Source organism: Rhinoderma darwinii, chromosome 3 (genome assembly GCF_050947455.1).
Source record: "Rhinoderma darwinii isolate aRhiDar2 chromosome 3, aRhiDar2.hap1, whole genome shotgun sequence".
Lineage (NCBI taxonomy): Eukaryota > Metazoa > Chordata > Amphibia > Anura > Rhinodermatidae > Rhinoderma > Rhinoderma darwinii.
In genome coordinates this window covers 94,383,997-94,409,511 of record NC_134689.1, presented here as the reverse complement: position 1 = coordinate 94,409,511, position 25,515 = coordinate 94,383,997, and the positions used below count along the sequence as shown (strand labels likewise).

At 45.0% G+C, this 25,515-nt stretch overlaps 1 protein-coding gene across 1 annotated transcript; it reads left to right on the top strand.

Moving 5' to 3' along the window:
- Nucleotides 1-24,554, top strand: LOC142751040 (ADP-ribosylation factor-like protein 3). Its single transcript, XM_075860009.1, has 6 exons — nt 1-121; nt 2,466-2,618; nt 16,406-16,522; nt 17,599-17,649; nt 23,396-23,581; nt 24,266-24,554. The coding sequence occupies exons 1-6, from the start codon at nt 104-106 to the stop codon at nt 24,311-24,313; spliced, it is 573 nt and encodes a 190-aa protein (XP_075716124.1). The 5' UTR covers nt 1-103; the 3' UTR covers nt 24,314-24,554.
- The last annotated feature ends 961 nt before the right edge of the window (nt 24,555-25,515 follow it).

The following is a 25,515-nucleotide window of genomic DNA, read 5'->3' as shown; positions in this document are numbered from 1 at the left end:
GCGATCTGCCAGGATGCAACAAACACTGTGAAGAAGAAGAAGACTTTCATAGCTCAAACACAACTTTCTTCACAGCCTCGCACTTTGCAAAGAATGTTGCATTATGGGTGAAGTACAAAAGGTAAGTCCGTATGCTTGTGCATTTAAGATATATAGTTCTGGGAACTGAATAAATAGCTGGTTATGGCATCAGTTTGATTCTTGTTGTTGCATTGTGTAATTGCACATTGATGTGTTCTCATTAGGTATAAATGGCAGTCCTAATCTAGGTCCATATAATGCAAGTGACAGGAATAAGGGTAGATTTACACACAACAGTATTTATTTAAGCTTGTTTGGGCATCAAAATGTGTAACTAAATTATATTCCCTATGTCCAATAAAGTGTTCTAATAAAGTGTTTAATTCACACCTTAAAGGGGTTGTCTGGGCACGGGGTGTATTTTTTATACTGATGACCTATCTACAGGATAGGTTATCAGTATATGATCTGTGGGTGTCCAACACCCGGACCCCGCACCGATCAGCTGTTCCGGCTACCTCCGGTCACCAGAAGTTATGCAGTGGTCGGTGCCGGAAGCAGGAGGCTCTGGTCACAGTATAGCGGTCATGCTCCAGTACTGCAGCTCTGCTCCCATTAAAGGGAATAGAAGCATAGCTGCAGTAACAAAGCACGGCCACTATACAGTGTATTGAGCCATCTGCTTCCATCACCAACCCTGCATAGCTTCCGGCTCCCGGAGGCACCTGGAATTGCTGATTGGTGCGGGGAGCGGATCTCGGATCCCCACGATCATATACTGATGACCTATACTGTGGATAGGTCATCCGTTTGAAAAAACGCCCCCTGCCTGGACAACCCTTTTTAGGCGGGTCAATAATCGGCCAAATGAGCGTTTCATACACAGGGTAGTGATCACCCGACAAACGAGCAAACATGTTCATCGGCTGATTTAATCTTTTATGCTGCCCTGAAAATCATCATTGTCGAAAGCACATCTCCCCATGGAGTGTGGTTGTGTTGTGGGATTTCCTAATTAAAGGTCTCTTCACACATACAGATATCTGTTCAATTTTTATCCAATTAGCCCAATATATATCTAAATTGATGTGTATAAAAGGCCAATTGATGGGATTGAAATCTGTCACATCTTCCAGAAAACTGATCTGACGTGCTTAAAAATATGTTTGCCAATCACAACGGTTGATGTGTACAAACACTATTTGCAAAAGATCTGAAAGACAACACCATTATAGGAAATACAACAGTTTTGTTGAAATAAGACCATAAAGATGGGGAAAATTAGAATTGACTCAATCTTAACAAAATATCTGAGTGTGTAAATGGTCGATTTAGACCAACTTCAATATCTCAAAAATCAGTCTGAATGAGAAATCTGTGCGTGTAAACCCAGCTTAAGGCCTCATGCACACGACCGTAAAAACTCCCGTTATTACGGGTCGTAATTACGACCCGTAATAACGGGCTCATAGACTTCTATTGGCGACGGGTGCCTTCCCGTTTTCTCACGGGAAGGTGCCCGTGCCGTTGAAAAAGATAGAACATGTCCTATTTCAGGCCGTAATAACGGCACGGACAGTCCATAGAAGTCTATGGAGCTCTCGTAATGACGGGTGGCTACATGTGTGCACCCGTCATTACGGCAGCGTTGCTAAGCGACGTCAGTAAATAGTCACTGTCCAGGGAGCTGAAAGAGTTAACTGATCGGCAGTAACTCTTTCAGCACCCTGGACAGTGACTACCGATCAGAATAAACCTGTAAAAAATAAAAATAAAAGACGTTCATACTTACCGAGAACTTCCTGCTTCCTCCAGTCCTGTCTCCCGCCCGTTGCCTTGGTGACGCGTCCCTCTCGACATCCGGCCCGACGTCCTGGATGACGTTTCAGGCCATGTGACCGCTGCAGCCAATCACAGGTCAATCACAGGCTGCAGCGGTCACATGGACTGCCGCGTCATCCAGGGATGTCGGGCTGGATGTGAAGAGAGGGACGCGTCACCAAGACAACGGCCGGGTAAGTATGAATTTCTTTAACTTTTATTACAGTAAGGGCTGTCCCTTCTCTCTATCCTGCACTGATAGAGAGAAGGGGCTGCCGATTAGTGCAGTGCTATTTTGCCGCCAAAAACGTGCCCGTAAATACGGGTGGAATACGGGTGACACCGGACCCATATTTACGGGCACGGGTTCGTAAATACTGGTGCAAAATGGGTGGAATACGTGTGACACCGGACCCGTATTTACGCCAGTATTTACGGGTGGGAAAAAATACGGTCGTGTGCATGAGGCCTAAGTCTGCGTTCACACATACAGCTAAACAAAAAAAGCTTATAAGGCAAGCAAAAGGACAATGTAAGGACAATAATATAAAATTAAAACTCGTGTACAAGAAGTTCACATTTATAACAACTCCAACTCTTTCCCCTTTGGTCTATCTTTGTAGGGTTTGTTGTCACTGGCAGCAGAATTAAGAAAAGTAGAAGATCTGGAGGAAAATGTAATTAGAATTGTATTACTAGGGTTGGACAATGCTGGTAAGACAACCATCCTGACCCGGCTTGCTCTGGAGGAAGTCAGCAATATAACTCCAACACAGGTATGTTCATGGCTTTATTTGGAATCAGAAATGCTTTAAAGGGATTGTCTCATGACAGATGTTGGTGGCTGCATAGTGCAAGGATAAGCCACTAATGTCCGATTTGTGTGGGCAAGATTGCTGTGACCCCCTGCTCATCACTAGACTAAAGCGCCAGTGGCTCTAAGAAAGTGACTTTCCATCACATTTCCTGTTGGCTCTGCTTTCTCCTGGCAGTCGAGTGGAGATGACAGTGTCAGAATTTGAATCCGGAAACTCCTATGTCCCAGTCAGTAACTCTTCTCATTAAGCCCTGGGATGTTGGGAAGCTCTGTTGTTAAATCTATAGTCCAGGTTCTCTTGATTCTTAATCTACAAACTATTGCTGCTTATCGTTGTACAGAACTTGGACTGTTTCCTGACCACGTCTCTGCCTCTCACTACATCCTGTTGCCATTCATCTGTGTACCGAACTTGGACTGTTTCCTAACCACGTCTCTGCCTCACACTACAACTTGTTGCTGCTTATCTGTGTAGCGAACCTGCACTGTTACATGACTACTTTTGCTGTTAGCACACTCCTGACTGATCGTTTCCGCCAGTGGACTCTGAATCTGATACAGACCTTGACAGAATAGTCTGGCCACATTATGGAGTACACTGGAAGAAGTCCCCAGGCATTTGGCTCCACGTATCAAGAAAAAAAATTCTCAACTGTAAGATCTTCTGCAAGGTGAACAAAGAGAGATTATTTAATTGCAAAACAAAATAAAACTTCTGAATGTACAGGGCTCTACCACAGATTCAAGTACAAGTAGGCCACTTCCATCAAATATATATATGCCGCATATATTTTCAAATGCAACCCACTCCATTTACCAGTGAAAGGAAAAAAGTATTGTTTATAAATCAACCTTCTGACAGATGAAGCTCTAGCTTGGGCCTGTCCTTATTTAGAAAAGTAATCTGATTTATTTAGATGACTTTATCACGGTTACGAATTGAGTTTTTGATTATCCTAATTGTTGAGCCACAGTTTAAGCTAAAGTGCATAATCTGCGTCAAGGAAGACGCTCTATAGCTGAACACATAGTATAATGTCGCCACCATTTAGCTGTTACCACGTGGAATCTAGCGGCCCAGAAGAGCCAATTTCATCGAGGGCTTTCAGAGAAAGTGAAGGATGAGCTCTCTAGAGTGGAAACCTCTAGAGTTTCAATATACAGAAAATGTTTGTCTTTATTGCAGGAGTTCAGGCCAGTCTGATGTTTATTGCCCAAATAAGATCCGTAGGACAATTGCTGTCACTAATGTAAAAGAACAGATGAAACTGGAGACATCTGATCTCTTGGACTCAAAAATACGATCAGTTTTGTCCTCTTGTACAGGGTGAAGACAAGTTTTTGGTATCAGAGTCCCATTTTACAGCATCAATACACATCTGCACTAAAACACGCAAGATTTATTGTTCTGCTATGCTTGCCTCTGGGGCTGGTAGAAATTTCTTGGACATAGCCCTTCTCATGATAATAAATTTGCATTGTTAACAAAGTCAGCACCAGTAGACATGGAAACAGTTGATTGATAACCACTATCACTACTCACAATCCATCCATCAATTAGGAATCACATTGCATACATTTTCTCTCTGAATATTGCCAGCTAAATTGTCAGTCCAAACACCTTCTTCTTCACTTCCTGAGAGCACATCACTTTCTGAACTCTCTGTTAAAGACTCATTACCATTACAATACCAAGAATTTCTGGATGTCTGTGATAAAAAGAATGCAGATGAGCTTCTTTCACATCGTTCATATGATTGCCCAATAGAACTGTCACCCTGAGCTAAAATATCTTTTGGTCGTATCTACTCTCTTTCTAAACCAGAGCTGAAGGCCTTACAGGAATATTTGGACGAGAATTTAAAAGAAATTGCTTGAAAGGCTTCATACAGCTAAAATATTTACTGAACTTGTCTAAAAATCTGTCCTTGGGATGAATGGAAGGCTGCCTTCAGGACAAGGTATGGACGCTGAGTATCTTGTAAGGTGTTTTGGGCTTTGTAATGCCCAAGTTACTTTCCAACATTTTATCAATGATGTATTTAGGGACTTATTGGATCAAATTGAAATGCCTACCTAGATCTTAATTTTTTAAAGACAACCTTGAGGAGCATTACAAACATGTCTGCACCGTACTACAACAACTTCGAGAACATTGTTTATACATTAAACTTAAGAAATGTGAGTTTGAACAGACTACAATTCAATTTCTCGGGTACATTATATCACCAGAAGATCTGAGTATGGAAAATGAAAAGGAAGTTTAGACATTTATTGGTTTTGCTAACTTCTAAAGAAGCTTAATTCGAGACTTCTCCAAGATCATAGCACCAAATATTTCAAATCACAAAGAAAAATGTTCGCTTTACTTGGACACCTGATGTTCAGGATACTTTCATTAAATTGAAGACTCCTTACATCAGCACATATATTAATTAATCCTAATCCAGTGACCTTTCACTGTCTAGGTTGACGCTTCGAATTCTACAGTAGAGGCAATCCTGTCCCAGTGACAGGAGACACGATGTTGTTGTACCCTTGTGCTTATTCTTCTCGTCAAATGTGCTCATCTGAAAAGAACTATGATACTGGAAATAAAGAACTACTAGCGATAAAAAAGAACAAAAAAAAACATTTTCTGAGTGGAGACTTTTGGAGGAAACGGCTAATCCTGTAAGTGTATTTACTGATCATAGATATCTGGAATTCATCCAGACAATCAAAATGGAATTTTTTATTTTCATGATTTAATTTTAAGTCAGCTAATAGACCTGGATCAAAAAATGGTAAGGCAGATGTTTTATCCAGGATGTTCTCTGAGTCCACACGGAAAGACAAGTGTGATAGCAAAATGCTATCTGAAAAGAACTTGTAGGGACTACTAATTCAAAAGAGCTCATGACTCTACTTAAGGATGGATATGAAAATCAGTCAGTCATTCTCCAAGGCATGTTAGACTCTTATTCAAAGATGGATTCTGGATGCGACATAATTATTTGTATATACCAGAAATAGCATGACTTGATGTTCTAAAATGAGTCCATGACTCTACGATGGCTGGACATTTAGACATTAAAAATACTAACAAACTTATTTTCTGTTCCTTTTGGTGGCCAAGCTTTAAGAAGGATATCCAAAAATATGTTTCTCCATTTGTGGTTTGTTCTCAAAAGAAAACTCTTCTCTTTTAGGTTTGCTACAGCCACTCCCCATTCCATCCCGCCCATGGGGTTCCGTTTTTCTATGGATTTTATGGTTGACCTACCTCCTTCTAAAGGAATGAACATCATCCTGGTTGTCAAACACTGTTTCCCAAATATGGCCCACTTATTCCAATCAACGGAATACCTACTGCGGAAAAAATTGCTGAACTAACGATTCGAGAAGTTTTCAAATTACATGGTATTTCAGATAATGTGGTCTCTGATCCAGGGGTACAGTTCACTTTCAAATTCTGGAAAAGTTTTTGCTCCTCTCTTGGAATGAGTAAATTTGCCTCCTGCCTTTCATCCACAATGGACAAACTGAAAGAACTAATGAAACTCTTGAACAGTACCTCTAAGACTTTATTAGTTATCTTTAGGATGACTGGCTGGATTACTGAACCACAAATGATTTAGCATATAATAAACTCAGAGCATAGTTCAACATCAAAATCCTTTTTAAGCAATTACAGGCCTTCACCCAGTCTTCATTGTGGATTTACCAATTTTTACCTCTCTTCCAGCAGTGACTGAACACTGGACATTGCAAAAGGTTCAAGAAAAGATTGTTGAGAATTTATCTATTGGAATAAGCTGCAGTATTGATTCAGTGGAAATGTTATGGCTATGAGAAGAATTCTTTGTAACGAGGAGACAATGTTCAAGCTCCCAACCTTTCAAAATAATTTAATCAGAGATGTCCTAACAAGTCAGCTCCTAGTATGTCCGGAGGACATCCTGAAAGAAGGGAAGCACGACAGGATTTTGTGTCCATGTGTCGACAAGTCATCGTTGCAGCAGGAAGTGGAGACCGACTGTGGATCGGGCAGCAATAGAAATAGGATTAATGGGGGACAATGTAAGTGTTTATTTATGTTGGCTCCCCATTGTGAGCTGTTCCGAAAATATTTTTTATTCGCCGCAACCCTTCTAAGGCCGTTTGCCCAAATCAATTTTGGATATGATTTATTCGTTACGCATCCAAAATAGCACAGTGTGAATGCACAAACAATAAACAACAATAAACAATCATTTTTGGTTATCATAATGGATTGTGCATGCAAAAAAATCATTGTGAGCTGTATCGGTGGCTCATATGCACATTTACAGTAAATAAACCCCTAGAATCAAACGTGTGTTAAAAATGTCACCATATAAACAATGACTGTACTGATGAAAGAGATTATTAGATTTTCATAACAATTTTTCAAACCATTGACAAGCATGCTCAGATCATCTCAGAATGCATATTTATGTTAGTGTATAATGGAATTTGCGACCGCAAGACACCACTGTCACCTGCAGACGTCCCTCTGCAAAATAGGAAGACACCAGTATTATAAATGGTACATGGTACTGTAGGTGTGGGGCCTGTTACAGATTTTACATTGGAGCCCAGGAACTTTAGGTTACGCCTCTGCATAGATACCATTTGAGCATCTAACTATCTGTATCACCTGCAACATATTTGAGGACAAAAACGTGTCACATATGTGAAAAATAAAATCAATGTATGAAAATAATCACTGCACAATACATGAGAGCTAAGTTTTCAAAACCCCTTCCCCAAGAAGAGGCTGGACGCAGCCCGCAGGGCTTCAGGGGGAAGCCTCCATGACGGGACCTAGGAGGGAAAGGGTTAACAGGAGGGAGATGCAGGGGGAGGTAGACGAGAGGTAGGGAGGAGTTAGGGGATGTTACTGATCTTCCCGCTGTTTTCGGCATTGAACCGGAAGCAGCGGGAGGAATAACACACACTTTCAGAAGCTCCCACTGCTGCCCGCTCGTTTGCTTACCTGCCATGCCGGAGGTCGGCATGTTAGAGCAGCTGCGTGCGGCAGCTGCATTCCACGGTCCCGGCTGGCTAGAGGAGACCGTGGCTGCACTGGCAAGGATCCCAGGTGAAGCGTCGCCACGTCAGGCCCGGCGCCCGAGGTCTGTTGATCAGGGGGACAGGCTCCCCTCCCCCGGCCCCCTTCCTAGTGCCAGTGCTGTAGCGGCGGGGGGGGAGTTGGAAACTCGCGCTCCAGCCCGCATGAGGCAGAGAGCGTCGTCAGGGGCGACGGTGGCTCGGGCCGGGTCCCCCCGTCGCTCCCGGCGGTCCCGCCCTCCAGAACGACTCAGCCCGGAGGTGGTCCCGCGGACACGGCGTCGCAAAGGGAGCCCTTCAAAGGACGCTGCAGGCCAGGCAGCTGGGAGGGCCGCCTCTTCCCAGGCCCTGCGTCCTGGCAGGAATCCCCAGCCGCGGTGAGGTCCGGCGGTAAACGGGGTCGCAGGCCGGGCTCCCTGTCACCCCTCCTCCATCGGATGGAAGAACCGGAGAACAGTCGACGGCCGTCCCGCATGGTGATGTTCCGGCCAGGGGCTGGCTTCCTCGAGACCGTCGAGGAGGACGCCTAGATCTGCAGCGACGACGAGGCAACAGGTCCGGTCGGAAGTCTGGGTCCCCACGGTCGGGCGGCAGGTGGCCGGCCCATCGGTCAGCGCGTCGTTGTCCCCGTGTAGGAGATGTCGGTGGGATGACCAGTCATCTGCGAGAGAGGATCTGGAAGAAGGCGAAGTGGACGATTTTCGGCGAGGTCAGGATGGTCCGGCTGACGGGAATACAGCGCCTGTGCAGCCCGGTGAGTGCATAACTCCTTCTTTGCCGTATCCAGCGATTTTTATGTCGGGTGTCGGTGGGGGGGCAGCGAGCGTGGCATCGGCTGCCGGTAGCGGCGCGGTCGGGCGCGACGGCGCGGGCTTAGCGGATTTAGTGGGTTTCTTGCGGGAGCTGGTCGGGCGCCTAGATAGGGCGGCGGCGCCGGTGGTTATGGCGGTGTCCCCGGCGGTAGTTTGGGAAGGTCCCCGGGAGGTTGGATCGTTACAGTCGCGTCCAGGGGTTGTGGAAGGGTTGGCGTCTAAAGAGGCGGTCGCAGTATCAGTGCAGACCGAGGCGCAAAAAGATGGCGATAGGGTGCGCCTTGATGATCGTGCTCATGGCGAGGTGTATGTTTGCTTCGAAGGTCCGTTGGGGGCGCACTTAATACAGGAGGTCCGCGAGCGGATCTGGAAGGACGAGTATGTGGAGATTTTTTCTCTTCTGCCGCTTGCAAAATTCAATTTGGATAAAGGCAAGCGAGACGAGAGTAAGAAGGAGGAGGAAGAACGTCGGCGGTATAGGCTTATCCTGCAGACGTTCGTTAATTGGTCACAGGCGTTTGCTATTTTAGCTAGTGTGATCGGGGAGAAGGCGCCGGAAAATTACTCGCCGTTATTTTGTTATTTTGATGCCATCGGGGAAGCTCACAGGGCATACGGGGGGCAGGCGTGGTTAAGGTACGATGAGCAATTCCGTCAGCGTAAGGGGGTTTGGCCGGCGATTCGGTGGGATCAGAAGGATATTGCGCTTTGGTTGAGGGTTACGGCTCCGGTGAAGCAGTCTTTTCCCGGGAGCATTGGCCAAGGAGGTCAGTCCAGCCAGGCCGGGCAAGGTACAGGGGCAAAACTGGGATTCTGCTGGCAATTTAACGATGGCCAGTGTAAGTTTGGGGCCACGTGTAAGTTCAAGCACGTGTGTTCGGAATGTAATGGTTCATCCCACGGGGCTGCAAAATGTATGCGGAAGAAGCGGTCAGGGAACCAGTCCTCCTCGACTAGTCAAGGGGTTGTCGCCGGTGAGGGTGGAAAGGATGGTCCCGTATCTAAATGAGTATCCGGATAGGGTTGCGACCAAGTTAATTTACGAGGGTTTTTGTGTTGGTTTCATTATTCCTCCGCCTCCTTATGAGGTTCCGGTTACGCGGCGCAATCTTAAGTCGGCTTACTTGCATGCAGAGGTCGTGTCGGAAAAATTGTTGAAAGAAGTTTCGTTGGGGCGCATGGCAGGGCCTTTGGTTGATCCGCCAATAAAGGATTTTGTGGTGTCCCCATTGGGTATTGTGCCAAAGCGAGAGCCTAAAAAATTTCGTTTAATTCAGCATTTATCGTTTCCCAAGGGCTCGTCGGTGAATGATGGGATAGATCACGAGTTGTGCTCCGTTGAGTATACATCATTCGACAAGGCGGTGGGGCTAGTTCGTGTTGCGGGGCACGGCGCGCTGTTAGCAAAAACCGACATTGAGGCGGCTTTCCGGTTGTTGCCGGTTCATCCAGAAAGCCAACGGTTGTTGGGTTGTTTTTGGAACGGGGCTTTCTATGTGGATAGGTGCCTTCCGATGGGGTGTTCCCTTTCTTGCGCATATTTCGAGGCATTTAGTAGCTTCGTGGAATGGGTGACGAAGGGAGTAGCCGAGGTCGACTCTTTGATACATTACTTGGATGATTTTTTGTGCATCGGCCCGGGGAGTTCGCCTATTTGCGGTAATTTGCTTCATTCATTGCAGAAGGTGGCGAGGGATTTTGGAATCCCTTTGGCGCCCGAAAAGACTGAGGGCCCGGTATCGACCATTTGTTTTTTAGGAATTGAAATTGATTCGGTGGCAATGGAGTGTCGTCTTCCGGCAGATAAGCTAGGGTCATTGAGGCAGGAGGTCCGTCGGGCTTGTAGGTTGAAAAAAATTACGTTGCGCGATCTCCAGTCACTGCTGGGGAAGTTGAATTTCGCTTGCCGGATTATGCCAATGGGGAGGGTTTTTAGTAGACGTTTGGCGGCTGCGACGGCGGGGGTTCGTGCGCCACATCACTTTGTGCGGCTCAAGGAAGAGCATCGGGCTGATTTGCAGGTTTGGGACGAGTTTTTGGGTCAGTATAACGGTCGATCTCTATGGATGGCTCCAGTGCAGGATACGAGTGAAATTTTTACGGATGCGGCTGGTGCAGGTGGGTTTGGAGCGTATGGGGGTGGTCCTTGGTGTGCAGGAAACTGGCTGGCTAGCTGGGTGTCCAGTGCACTCACGCGGAATTTGGCCCTGCTCGAGCTGTTCCCTATCGTGGTTGCGGCGACCATTTGGGGGGACAGGCTCAGGGATAAGAAGGTTCGTTTTTACTGTGACAACATGGGGGTGGTACTGGCCATTAATAATATCACTGCCTCCTCTCCTCCGGTAGTTCAGTTGTTGCGACATTTAGTTTTGGTGTGTTTGTCTTTGAACGCGTGGGTGGTGGCGGTACATGTGCCGGGGGTACGGAATTGTATCGCTGATGCTCTTTCTCGCTCGCAGTGGGATCGATTTCGTCAATTGACACCGGGAGCGGAGCGGCTCGGTTTGGCTTGTCCGGAACATCTCTGGGATCTGGTTTCGGTCCCGTAGAGCGATTGGTGGAAAGGTCATTGGCACGTACGACGTGGAGGGCTTATTCTGCTTGTTGGAAGCAGTGGGATGAGTGGGTAAGAGAGTTGGGTAACGTCAGCATGGATCATGACAGGTTGGTGGCACTTTTGTACTGGTTGGGGGACGCCTGGGAGGCGGGGTTTTCGTTGGCAAAGGTCAATCGTTTCATTGCTGCGTTGGCTTTTGGTTTTAAGTTGCGGGGTTTTCGGGATGTGTCCAAGGAGTTTTTAGTGGGACAGGTGTTGAAGGGTCTGCGTCGAGGCAGGGCAGAAGCGGATTGTAGAAGGCCCGTGTCGTTTTCTCTTCTCATCTCTTTGGGCGTATCGTTGGTGTCTGTCTGTCATTCTTCGTCCGAGGTGGAGTTATTTCAGTTAGCATTTTCTTTAGCGTTCTTTGGGGCATTTAGAATTGGCGAGCTGGTTTCTCCTAGTACCAAGCGGGCAGGGGGGTTGAGACTGGAGGAGGTGAGCCTATATTGGGATAGGCTCGAGGTATGGTTGCGGCGGTCAAAAACTGACCAACTTGGTAAAGGAAAGCGGATAGTTTTGTTTGCCCTCCCAGGATCGGCGATGTGTCCGGTCGCTTGCATGCGGGGTTTTAATCCACAGGTGGGATCTCCCGAGTTGCCGTTGCTTTGTCACGAGGATTGGTCATTCTTGTCCAGATTTCAATTTGGCGCAGTATTTAAAAAATGCCTGGCGGCGGTCGGCGTCGCGGCGGGTCCTTACTCATCTCATTCCTTTAGGATTGGCGCAGCAACTGAGGCGGGGCGCTGGGGGTTGGATGACGAAGGGGTGCGGCGCTTTGGCCGATGGGAGTCCAACAGGTTTAGGTCCTACATGCGCCCCCATTTGTTATGAGTCATGTTGCTAGTGGAAACGTTTGTGTGCTTGTATTTAACTTTCTTTTCCATTTCAGATCAGCTTCCTTGTCTTGTGTGGTTGTTGGGCCACTCTTACGTGCATTGGGGGGCTCTGAGGGCGGACGTCCGCCCTGACGGTCGCCAGTTGCGCATTCCGCGGCAGGACGCGGTTCTGCATTGGCTGGGATTTAGAGGTATGTTGTGGAGCAGGGTGTTAGCGGAATTCCAGACATACTCTCGGCTGGATAGGGTGCCGGAAGTTTTGGTTTTGCACGTGGGTGGGAATGATTTGGGGGTTCGCCCCTTTCGTGAGTTGGTACGGGATATCAAACACGATATGTTGTGTTTGTGGGTTTCTTATCCCGGCTTAGTGATAGTGTGGTCGGACATTGTCCCAAGGAAGCATTGGCGGCTGGCTTGGTCAGTGGAGAGGGTCAATAAGGCTCGCATCAAGGTAAATAGGGCGGTGTCCCGTTTTGTGGCCAAGAATGGGGGTATTTGTGTGCGGCACAGGGATTTGGAGTCAGGAATGGGGAACTACTGGAGGAGTGATGGGGTTCATCTGACCGAGGTTGGGATTGATATGTGGAGTCTGGCAATAGCAGAAGGAATTGAAAGTTCGGTGGTGGTGTGGCGGAACTCACAGGCTTAAGGTGGTCAAGGCCTGTTTCGCTGTGGCGGGGGAGTCCTTGAGGTCGGTCAGTACGAAATGGTGGGGGGGTCGCATCGGGGGTATGCGTCCCCCAAAAAAGGTACATGGTTGAAGACTTCATAGGGTGTTATCCTTTTGAAGTGGTCTTCTGGTGGTTGGAGCCATCTGCAGAGGTGAGCCGTGCCTCCGAGCTGGTTTACGGCTGGAGGTAATGTTTTGGTGGTGTTGCAGATGGCTAACTCGAGGTATAAAAGGAATATCTAAAAATGGCTTCAAGGACTTCCCCGGCTCGGATTAATGTTAACGTTAAGTGTTATTTATGATTATGACCCATGTTGGGTCATGTGAATTATTAGGAGGAATTCTCTGGTTGGATTCCTAATTAATTATCCGAATGTTTCGGATCAAAATTGCATTTTAAAACTATGAAAATTAATAAACGGCTGCTGTGGCAATTTCACATCCAACCTCGGTGTCACGTGTCTTTTTCTAAAAGGTAGGGGTGGGGGAAAAAAGAAGGGTAAGTGAAGGTTCATTAACACACGACTCTACTTAGGCAAGTCAAGAAGAGGCTGGACGCAGCCCGCAGGGCTTCAGGGGGAAGCCTCCATGACGGGACCTAGGAGGGAAAGGGTTAACAGGAGGGAGATGCAGGGGGAGGTAGACGAGAGGTAGGGAGGAGTTAGGGGATGTTACTGATCTTCCCGCTGTTTTCGGCATTGAGCCGGAAGCAGCGGGAGGAATAACACACACTTTCAGAAGCTCCCACCCTCCCGCCCTTTGTTTGGTTTGTCCCTTGTGGTCTTTATGTGAGTCCGTCTATGATTGTTTTGTTTTATTGTGTGCTTATCTAACATGTTGTTTTATTTTCATTCGGAGCAGGTCCAGGTGTCATAGCAGCTGGCGGGGGGAGTCCTTGAGGTCGGTCAGTACGAAATGGTGGGGGGGTCGCATCGGGGGTATGCGTCCCCCAAAAAAGGTACATGGTTGAAGACTTCATAGGGTGTTATCCCTTTGAAGTGGTCTTCTGGTGGTTGGAACCATCTGCAGAGGTGAGCGGTGCCTCCGAGCTGGTTTACGGCTGGAGGTAATGTCTTGGTGGTGTTGCAGATGGCTAACTCGAGGTATAAAAGGAATATCTAAAAATGGCTTCAAGGACTTCCCCGGCTCGGATTAATGTTAACGTTAAGTGTTATTTATGATTATGACCCATGTTGGGTCATGTGAATTATTAGGAGGAATTCTCTGGTTGGATTCCTAATTAGTTATCCGAATGTTTCGGATCAAAATTGCATTTTAAAACTATGAAAATTAATAAACGGCTGCTGTGGCCATTTCACATCCAACCTCGGTGTCACGTGTCTTTTTCTAAAAGGTAGGGGTGGGGGAAAAAAGAAGGGTAAGTGAAGGTTCATTAACACACGACTCTACTTAGGCAAGTCATGTGGATTACAGGGTATCTGCAGCTTGCCTATTATAATTGCCACTGATTTAGTTGCAGATTTCACCTTTTGCAAAACAAATGTCAAAATCGACTGCAAAAATCCATTTATTAAATTTATCACAGATTTGTGGAAAATCCGCAGCAGATTTATCCTGCCACGTCTGTACGTACAGCTACATGCTATACTTACCAAATGTCCTGTTTAAAGAGGCTCTGGCACTAGATCAGTAATGCCCTATATCCAAGCTAATCTAATAGGTGCTGTCACACTGATAATGCTAGTGAAAATTGTTTCCCAAAATGTTTATTTTTTTTAAAGTTATGAGCTTTTTTTCTAAATATGTAAATGAGCCTTTATTAGACAAGTGGGAGGTAACAGCAGTGATTCTCCTGAGATGGAGCTACCTCAGATCCTCTGACGCCGTCCTATCAGCATGAAGCTGCTTCACACAGTGTGAGAGACTGAGGCTGGAGGAAAGGAGGATCACTTCAAACAGCCTTATCTCGGGCTGTGGACCACCTGGAACATCGGTTCAAATGGCACCCGGTTCTACCTGTGACACAACCGGAGATATCGCCTGTTGAATACAGTCGGGAATAGAAGCTTTATACTATAAGATCACGCTGTGTTGCTGGGCAGGGAAGGGGGAGAAGCTGTATGCTGATTGGATAGCGTCATACAGAAAACATTACACTGCCTGGAGTGAAAAGAAAGTCACCTCCTATTTTACTATTAGTGCCAAATTAGCATATTTAGAAAAATGCACACAACTGCAAATAATAAACTTTTTTTTTTTTTTTAAACAAATCACTGTAGTTATCAGCAGCAAGGCGCCTATTGGATTAGTTAGGAGATAGGGAATTAATAAACTGCTGACAGAGCTTCTAAAAAGCAGCACAATGACACTATTCTCTAAGTAAATTATAATATGTTGCCTGTAGCCCTTCCCCTTATGACTACCAACTTTGCACTGTATGGCAGCCCGTAGTAGGCTACCAGGTTTCTGACTACAGGCTGTCATAAAATTAACTGTGTTTGCAATAAAAAATACAGGTGTGGGGCGACTTAAAAATGTTTTCTGGCAGCCTTGTTGGGTGATGTATGACATGGTTGCCTGTCGTAGAGGAGATTCTGCTGTATAGAAGATAATAGTCATGCTGAGATGCTGCTGCAGTTAGAAATACTGTATACATGCTGATCCTCAACAAACAACTGTTCATCTGTTACACACCAGGACTGCATCTTCAGCTGTTGTGAAAAATTTGCAATTTTGGAAGACATCTACTCAAACATTGTTTACCTCTTTTCCTGTGCACCTGCCACGGATCCACAATGTGTTAGGCTCGGTTCACACGACAGGGTTCCGCCCGAGCCCGAGTGTCGGCCGGTAAAATCGGCCATTTTGCCCGGCCGGTTTGCATAAAGTTTTGCATCCATTCTGGGCTGGGCAGATCTGGACAGTGACATCAGCGGCAACTCCTGAAGGGGAATCCCCACTTGGCCGGTGATTCCACTTCAGGAAAAGCCCCTGTCGTCTGTCCATTTATGGACACTGAACATTACTAGCTTCTCCTGGTGTGGAATCCCTGGTCACAGAGTGCTCGGGGATTCCGCTTCAGGAGTTTCCTCTGATGTCACTGCCCAGATATGGACAGAGACATCAAGCGCTCTGTCCAGGAGCGGAATCCCCGAAAACACGGGGATTCCGCTCCTTCAAGGAGCTAAAGTGGGGCTAGCACATAGCAGAGCGGGGAAATACCTCCCTGCTCTGTTATAGTGGCGTCGCTACAGTAGTAGTAAACTTGCCTCCAGCGTACAGCCATTCGTCCGAATGGCATAAACTCCTCCTCCTCACATGCACTCTGCGCTGTGAGGAGGAGGAGAGAGTGCGCGAGCGACGGTAGACCCGGCCATCACTCCGGACACATTCCGGTGATGGCTGTGTATTACCCGGCCCCATAGACTTCTATGGGAGCCGGGCGGCCGGGTATCCGGCCGAAAATAGGGCATGTCCCATTTTTTGACGTCCGGTTTTCCCGGCCCGTCAAAAAATCGGTCATGTGAATAGCCCCATTAGGGGTCTATTGTTCCTAATGCAGCCGGGTGACGGCCGATTTATGAACGGCCGTCACCCGGCCGGGAAACCCTGTCGTGTGACTAAGGCCTTACATGTGCAGTCACGTGCGTTGTATTGTAAATGTTCATGGCTTTTCGATGCGGAATCTGCACCAAATAAGCTGCAACGTCTGAACATATCCTAAATATTGTGAATGAAAATACTACTTCTTATACTAGTTTTTACCATATATTGTATTCTATCTTTGTTGTGTAGGGTTTCAATATCAAAAGTGTACAATCTCAAGGTTTGAAGTTATCAGTCTGGGACATTGGAGGTCAAAGAACAATTCGTGCCCACTGGAAGAAATACCTTGGAAACACAGACTTACTGGTGAGATAACAGATTGAATGCTATGTAAGATAAAGAAAAACAGATGAAACGTGAGACGTGAATTTATTGATACTCTTTCCTTTCACTTAAAGAGGATCTGTTACTACTTTATTAATTCCCAATCTCCTAATTAATCTGATAGGTGTTGCAATGCTGATAATTCCAGTGAAAATTTTATCCCAAAAATTTTATTGTTTTTAAAGTTTTTTTCTAAATATGCAAATGAGCGGTAACTCTGCTCTCTGTGGGCGGGGTTTGTGTTGTCTGTATTGCACTATAAAATCAGCGTCATACAGCTCCTCCCCTAACCTGCCTAGTGTGGTCTTCACTTCAATTGCGATATCACGCTGTGTTTACACTTCTGGCCACAGCTCCTTCAACTCATCTCCTCAGCGCTCATCCTGTGAACCACACTGCGTCCTATAGGCTAAAATTAGTGACGTCTTGGTGAATGCAGCTACAGCGTGCGTCCCAATCTTGCCCTCTGTCGGTGGGCATGTGGTTCGGCAAGATTCAGGACATTATGAGAATGGAGGACCTCACGGCATCTCTGAGAGGGACCCATGCTAAATTCCTCAAAACGTGGCATCATTGGATTAGATTTCAATCTTCTGTGGAATTTAGGACCATTATGGCCTCTTGAGCATAAATCCTAGGCCTAGTGTGTAATGTCAGTTTTCTCCCCTTCCTTTTTTCCCTCTGCCCTCTCCCCCCTTCTTTCTCTTTTGCTTCTCTCTCTATCTCTATCCTGTTTTCATGCAGGTCATTATGCATGGCTGCGGGTTCAGGATGCATAAGATGTCTTTTTCAATACCGCTTTCAGCTGTACGTTAAAGTTTTTAGTTTTTCTCTTGCACGTACTGTAACTGCATATACTGGCCTGTGAGCCAATGTCTGTGCTGCTTATGCCTGCACTTATCTTATTTGTGTTTTGAAAAACAGAAAATAAAATAATTTGGAAAATAAAATAATTTGTGACGTCTTTAAGGTTAAATGATGTGTTGTTTTTTTTATATATATGTTACTTGTACGAAAACACAACATACATAACAAATATTTTATTTCTTTTCTTGCAGATCTATGTGGTCGACAGCGCAGATCGTAAGCGATTTGAGGAAACAGGACAGGTAGGGTTCGCCTGGAGTCACAAAATTAAACTGTATTATGGACAAGGTAGCACAAACAAAAAGCTATGTAATATATGTGTAATAAACCATTAAAATGCTAGCCAATTTAGATGTAAGTTCACTGAGAAACACAGAAAAATCTAGTTGCCAGCAGATTTAATAGGCCATGTTTCTAACAGCATTTGATGCATTTTTGAGAGGATCCTAAACAGAGCCAAAGCACCTATGTGTCTCTTCTTTTGGACCAAAAACTGCAACAGAACTGCATTTTATGAACAAGGCATCAAAGTGGATCGGTTATCAGACTATGGTGCTCTATTTAGGAGTAGCAGACTATGTTGTTCTATTTAGGAGCATCATATTATAATGACAGGTCTGCTAGGCTATTATACCAAACAGCATGAAATAATATTGTGACATTTGTCTAATAGCCTCTAACAAAGAATACAGAAGATGCATATCGTCTGTCACATCAGCAGCCGCTAATAATTGTTAAAGGGGCGAGTAGTAGAGGGAGCACCGGGCACATGAATTTAGCGGACGCATAGTTATACTTTCTGCAATCAGCACTATATTTACTGTGTTACAAATTTGCTGTTTGGTATAATAGCCCACCATATACCGCTAAATAAATATTGTCATACTGAACAGTAAACTGTAGCTCCTGCCACACCCAAGGGTGAAACTAGGAAAGACTGGGCCCCATAGCAAACTCTTGACTGGGGCCCCCACCCCAGGTGCCAGAAGCAGCCCCCCTTATAGATAGTGCCCCCTGTAGAATGTGCCATACAGCCCCCCTGTAGACAGTGGTCTACAGCCCCGCCTATAGACAGTGTCACAACTCACTTGTATATAGCGCCCCCCACCTGCCCCTTGTAGATAGTGCTATCCTCCCCCCCTGTAGATATCGCCATAAAGCACCCCTGTATATAGCGCTATGCAGCTCCCACTGTATATATAGTGCCACACAGCCCCCCTCCCTTGTATATAGTGCCACACAGCCCCCTTAGTAGATAGTGCCGCACAGCCCCCCCCTTAGTAGATAGTGCCAAACACAGGCCCCTGTAGATTGCGCCACACACAGCCCCCTGAAGATAGAGCCACAGCCCTCCCCCTTGTAAATAGTGCCATACAGCCCCCTAGCAGATAGTGCCACACAGCCCCCTACTTAGTAGTGCCACACAGCCCCTTGTATATAGTACCACGAAGCTCCCCCATGTGTATAGTGCCGCACAGCTCCCCCTTGTGTATAGTGCCACACAGCTCCCCCTTGTGTATAGTGCCACACAGCTCCCCCTTGTGTATTGTGCCACACAGCTCCCTCTTGTGTATAGTGCCACAAAGCTCCCCCTTGTGTATAGTGCCACACAGCTCCCCCTTGTGTATAGTGCCATAAAGCTCCCCCTTGTGTATAGTGCCACACAGCTCCCCCTTGTGTATAGTGCCACACAGCCCCCCCTTGTGTATAGTGCCAAAAGGCAATGGTGCATCCGAGAAAGTTGTATCAGCCAGGGGGATGTCAATCAAACATGGAAATTTGGGTTTGGTGGCAGGACTATGTTAATCTTCCGGATAGCGGCACCACCCCATGACCCTTTAATGAGTAATTAGCATAAAGTGTGCGCTGTTTTAAAAGTGGATTTTAAAGATTTTGCTGTATGTAAAAAAAAAACATACAGTTGGAAATATTGTCAAGTCATGTATTACCGCATTGTGACGGTTCAAGGGGTTAAAACTACCAGACAGGTTCCCATGAAATATACAATGAATTGAGAACAATTCTATCTGCCCTGCAATTTTGTTATTCTAAATATATTCTATATAATTACAGCATGAGAACCCAGCTCTGACATATACGGCTCCAGAACCAAGCTCAATACATATATAGAGCACCAGAACCAAGCTCAGTACATATATACAGCACCAGAACAAAGCTCAGTACATATATACAGCACCAGAACCGAGCTCAGTACATTAATACAGCACCAGAACCGAGCTCAGTACATATATACAGCACCAGAACGAAGCTCAGTACATAAATACAGCACTAGAACCAAACTCATACATATATACAATACCAGAACCAACCTCAGTACATAAATACAGCACTAGAACCAAGCTCAGTACATATATACATATACAATATCAGAAGAAAGATCAGTATATAAATACAGCCCCAGAACCAAGCTCAGTACATAAATACAGCACCAGAACCAAGCTCAGTACATATATACATCCCCAGAACCAAGCTCAGTACATATATACAGAGCAAGAACAAAGCTCAGTACATATATACATCCCCAGAACAAAGCTCAGTACATATATACAGCACCAGAACTAAGCTCATACATATATACAGCACCAGAACAAATACAGCTCAATTTAGTGCAACCCATGCAGTATAGGTTTGTACGGCGTAAAACTACAGCTCCCAGCATGGCCCGAACAATAGTAAGGATATGCTGGGAGATGCTGGTTCACAAAAAAAATCATATCACCCATCATCTCGCTGCAGATCATACAGTGACTACAGTGCTGATTAGAGGCAGAATAAACATTTACATTAAGTGACTCACCGGTGACGTCCCAGATTCTAGTTTCTTTTCTTCTCCCTCCGGTCCAGACCTCTATGATGGATTTCTTCTGGCCACGACCCATTTCTGAAGTTTTCCACTCAGATGTCTTCACTTCTCACGTTTAAAACATTTCTGCACCTCGAAACAAAGTTAAAATTCTCAACACCTCTAAATATTATAAAGCGCCATACACTGCACCTCTAACTTTAATAGCACTATACACTGTGTCCCTAATTATAATAGTACCATACACTGTGTTCCACACACACCTGGCCCCCTGCAGACAGTGCCCCCATAGCCCCCTGTAGATAGTGACCCCCATAGAGCCTCTGTAGATAGTGCCCTACATAGAAGCCCCTGTAGATCCTGCCCCACATACAGCCCTCTGTAGATAGTGCCCACATATGGACTCCAGATCTGCAAGGCAATAGTGCTAACCACTGAGCCACCGTGCTGCCCTACATATAGCTTCCCCTATAGATAGGGCTCCACATATAGCCCACCTCTGTAGATAGAGCCCCATATATAGCCCACCCCTGAAAACAGTGCCCTACATATAGCCCCCCTGTAGATAGTGCCCCACAGGTAACCCACCCCTGTATATAGTGTCCCATACATAGCCCACACCTGTAGTTAGTGCCCTACAAATAGCTCCCCCTATAGATAGTGATCCACATATAGCCCACCTCTGTAGATAGTACCTCACATATAGCTCCCCCTGTACATAGTGTCTCACATATAGCCCACCCCTGTAGACAGTGCCCTACATATAGCCCCCCCCCCCCCTGTAGCTAGTATCCCACAGGTAACCCACCCCTGTATATAGTGTCCCACATATAGCCCACCCCTATAGATAGTGCCCTACAAATAGCTCCCCTATAGATAGTGCTCTACATATAGCCCACCCCTGTATATAGTGTCCCACATATAGCTCCCACTGTATACAGTGACCCACATCCCCACATATAGACCCCCCTGTAGATAATGCCACTCACAGTTTTATTAGAAAAAAAACTTTACATATTCACATGATCGCGCTGTCCGCTGGCAATGCAGACCTGCTCTCTTCTGAGCAGGTCTGCTGGAGCTGAAAGATGCGTCACTCAAAGGCGCTGATTGGCAGGATAGAATGACTTGCACCGTCAATCAGCGCCTTTCAAGCATATAAGTGACGTCGTTGCGCCGCTAGCGTCATTGTAAGGCGCTGATTGGAGGGGCAAGTCATTTTGCCCCGCCAATCAGCGTCATTGTAAGGCGCTGAATGGTCGGCCATTCTGCGCTAATGCATGTATTTGTACCTGCGTGTTATATAGGCAGGTACAATTACTGCAAGAGGGGATGTCTGTCGCTAGCACCGGGGCCCCCCCCCCAGTGCTAGCGACGCCCCCGGGAATGAGTAGGCACGGCGGCGCGGGCCCTGTAGTAGTGTCATTACAGCTGTAGCAGACATAATGGCTGCTAGCGGCGCCACCGGACATATGGGGGGGGGTGTCGGCTAGTGGCATGGGCCCACTCAAGCCGCGGGCCCAGTAGCAGCCGCTACGGCTGCCACCACGGTAGTTATGCCACTGGCCACACCTCTAAGTACCAAACACGGTACATAAAGAGAAGCCCAGACCCAATCATAGTACATAAATAAACTACAAAAATGATGCTCATTACATGTGGTACCAGAACTAAGCTCAGTAAAGAGATCAATTGCCTACTTGAACTACAGCTTCCAGTATGATCTGTACAGTGGAATGCTTAGAGATTTTGTTCCACAAACTGAAATTCTGCATCGTTTCGCTGCAGACCATATAAGAGAATCTGGTACTGATCAGACACAGAATAAACAATTAGATTAAGTGATTTACAGGTGACGTCTATTCTGATTAGAGTCATTCCCTTTCCTATTTTTCATTTTTAGGCCAAGATTGCTGTTAAGACTTATACAGCTACATCTCACATCTGCAGAGTTTGTTGCCCAGACATATTTGGCTTCTCACTTTTGCAGCACATCTCCACCTTCTATATTCCTCATAGTACCACGAAATTTTCCCCCTGAGTGTTGCTGTCGCACGCTGTGCTTCTGAAAATAATAGTGCTACACACTGTGCCACTAAATATAATACTGTCACACTCTGTGCATTCTGAATATTATACTGCCACACTAAAAAATAGTCCCACACACTGTGCCCCCTGAAAATAGCACCATTTAAAGTGACCTCTGAATTGAATAATGCCACACAATGACTACTAAAATTCATAATGCCACACAGTGTCCCCTGAAAATGCCCATCCTTGACCCTTCATTATACTAATAAAAGCCCTTAGGTTTTAGCTGCTTCCTCCTGAATTTGGATCAGTAATCAGAGAGAATTATCTGAAAGGGTGTAGCGAGCTCTCAGTATTACCAGCATTATGTGCAAAATGCATGCAGGGTTCAGGTAGAGCAGCAATTTTGTGAGATGCAGCTTCAGCCAATGTCTGCATGATGTCAGATGGTTGGGGTGACAACTTCTGCTGTACAGCTCAGTAACATGCAGCCATTTTGCCCCTTAAACCCCATTCTACTGCTGTGTTGTGGCTGAAGCATGTGATTCTCTGAGCTACGCTGTTTCCGTAAGTCCCATAGAATTGAATAGTAGTTACAGAAACAGCCTAGCTCACATGCTACGCTGCTTCCATTACTACCATTTACTACTATGGGACCTGCATTTATCTGACATTTATAACATATCCTGTATCGCTTTTTAGTGGCGAGGGGGCAATTATATGGGTGCTGGTTCACCCACCCCCTTTAGCAGGGCATCCTGATGACATCCTAAAACAGAGCACAGGCAGGTAATAGATGCTCTTTAAATATCTATAGTCAGTTTTTGGTCTAAAAGTGACAAGATATTATACACATTAGACTGTCATTGGCAGATTCTGCAGTCTCTCCTAACAACTATCCCACCTACCAAATGTTAACCAATGTTAAATGTTAACACAACCAGAATTTTGTTTGGCTTATCGTTGGCATTAAAATGACACAAAGGGTCCCTAATGGCTTTATAGTGCATAGAAACGCTTTTTTTTTTTTTTTTAACAATGTTTGTACTTCCAGTTGCTGCTGAGTTGGATTTAAGCATACATATAATGAGTAAGAATATTAGAGTATTAATTCCACCAGTTTTTATATTTAGGAACTGGCAGAACTGATAGAAGAGGACAGTCTACTTGGTGTCCCTATTCTGGTTTTTGCCAATAAACAAGACTTACTGACTGCTGCTCCTGCCGCGGACATTGCTGCTGGGCTGAACTTGCACACCTACAGAGACCGTACATGGCAAATCCAAGCCTGTTCTGCACTCTCAGGAGAAGGGATCCAGGTGAAGTACTATTAAATCACTTGTTTGCTGATCTATATTATGAATGTATTGGAGTTAAAGTACACCTCCTGCTTCAGACAAAATTTACAATCACTTACATTGGAAATCATCTTATGTTCATGAATAGCAAATCGCCTAGCTATGTATTAATACAGGACAACTACGTAGATTTGCTATTCAGAAGTCTTGGAAAGCTGGTTGACAACCCATGAGGGAGCCGTAAACGAAGCAATATTGGTTGTTGCCAAGCTTGTGCAAAAACATCTAAAAAAGTAAGGAATGGATGAATAGCTAGACAAATGAGGATGTGTCAAAGAGCTATCTTTTCGGATCATTTTGGAGGGTGATGCTCTATAAAGTAATATACTATTCCTGCCACAGACACTTTTGGCACCCTCTCCTATGATCCTCTGACCCCTGTTCTGAAAGCTAAAATAGCTAGAAGAGACAAATGGACTTACGTACACATCATCTCTTCCTATATGTGACTGCCAACTGTCAACTTGAATTGCTAAATGGGGGTTAGGTATCCTATTTCTCAGGATAGGTGGGGCCGCATGGCATTTCCTTTGCATATGCTATAAATGAACATCCTTTAATTTAGCAGATGCATAAAGCAGACTTTACAAATTTATTACAAAAAATTTATATACTAAATCAAAATTGTGTTTCCTATGTTTTCAGGATGGAATGGACTGGATATGTAAAAACATCACAGCAAAAAAAAAATGAAATACCTGCTTCCCATAAGAAAATCTGAACAGAAATCTACTATTATATTAAGAAACTATATTTATAAATGATGAGGTTGTGCTTGCAAAAAGTTAGTGCAAAAATACTAGAAACGTGACTACGTGACCACTCAAATATATTCTGTCCGTGGCACTCCTTCATATGTCTGTAAGCTTGTGCTAAAAAGATGGTTTACATAATACCATTAACTTCATACAAGTCAAACCTAGAAAAACTTAAAGGGGCTCTAAACATAAATTCAAATCTCTCTTTTTTTTTTTTTTTTTTTTTTAAATGAACATAAATCCCAAATTTTGTGCTGATTAATTCTAAGAGGTCATTTCCTAGTAAACTTTATTTTACTCGTGAAATAATAGTTATCTTTATAACAAACACTTTTATTATGTTATTAGGTTCTCTGAATTGGATTAGATAACATTTTAGGCAGATATGATATTGGTGACATTGAATTAGTGTCAATAAGGTCATAATAGTGGGTTGGAAGTCACTGATTAAATTTTTAGCTGTCCTATTTACTAGTAACCTTCACCACAGTCAGTGACAATGGCAGATATTTGCACCCTTGTGGAGACCCACTGTTGGCACCCACTGACTATAGGTCCTGAGAGGAGAGGAATATGATAGCTGGGACTAAGATCTGAACATCTGTAAATCTCCTTTTATTTATTTAACCCCTTCCCCCTGCTGGCATTCTGGGCCCTAATGTCCAAGCCATTTTTTAGATTTTTCCATTGTCACATTCGAAGAGCTGTAACTTTTTTATTTTTGCGTCGGCATAGCTGTATAAGGTCTTGTTTTTTGCGGGACGACTTGCAGTTTTTATTGGTACCATTTGAGAGTAGATGCGACTTTTTGATCACTTTCTATCACATTTTTTTTAAGTCAGGATTAACAGAAAACAGCAATTTTTCCATTGTTTTTTATTTTATTTTTTACGGCGTTCACAGTGCGGGTTAAATAATGTAACAGCTTTATAGTCGGGGTCGTTACGGACGCGGCGATACCAAATATGTGTAACTTTTTTGCTTTATTGTAGTTTTTTTTAATAGTAAAGCATTTTGTAAGGGGAAAAGCTGGGTTTTTCATTTTTTTTTTTTCACTTTTTTTTTTTATTAACTTTATTAAACTTTTTTTACTTTTTTACTAGTCCCACTAGGGGACTTCCCTATCCTCCGATCGCT

What these genes read in the sequence shown, in the direction of transcription:
- LOC142751040 (XM_075860009.1), top strand. An exon ending in GCAATATAACTCCAACACAG is followed by an intron (nt 2,619 to 16,405) that starts GTATGTTCATGG and finishes TTTGTTGTGTAG; the next exon opens with GGTTTCAATATCAAAAGTGT. An exon ending in TCTCAGGAGAAGGGATCCAG is followed by an intron (nt 23,582 to 24,265) that starts GTGAAGTACTAT and finishes CTATGTTTTCAG; the next exon opens with GATGGAATGGACTGGATATG.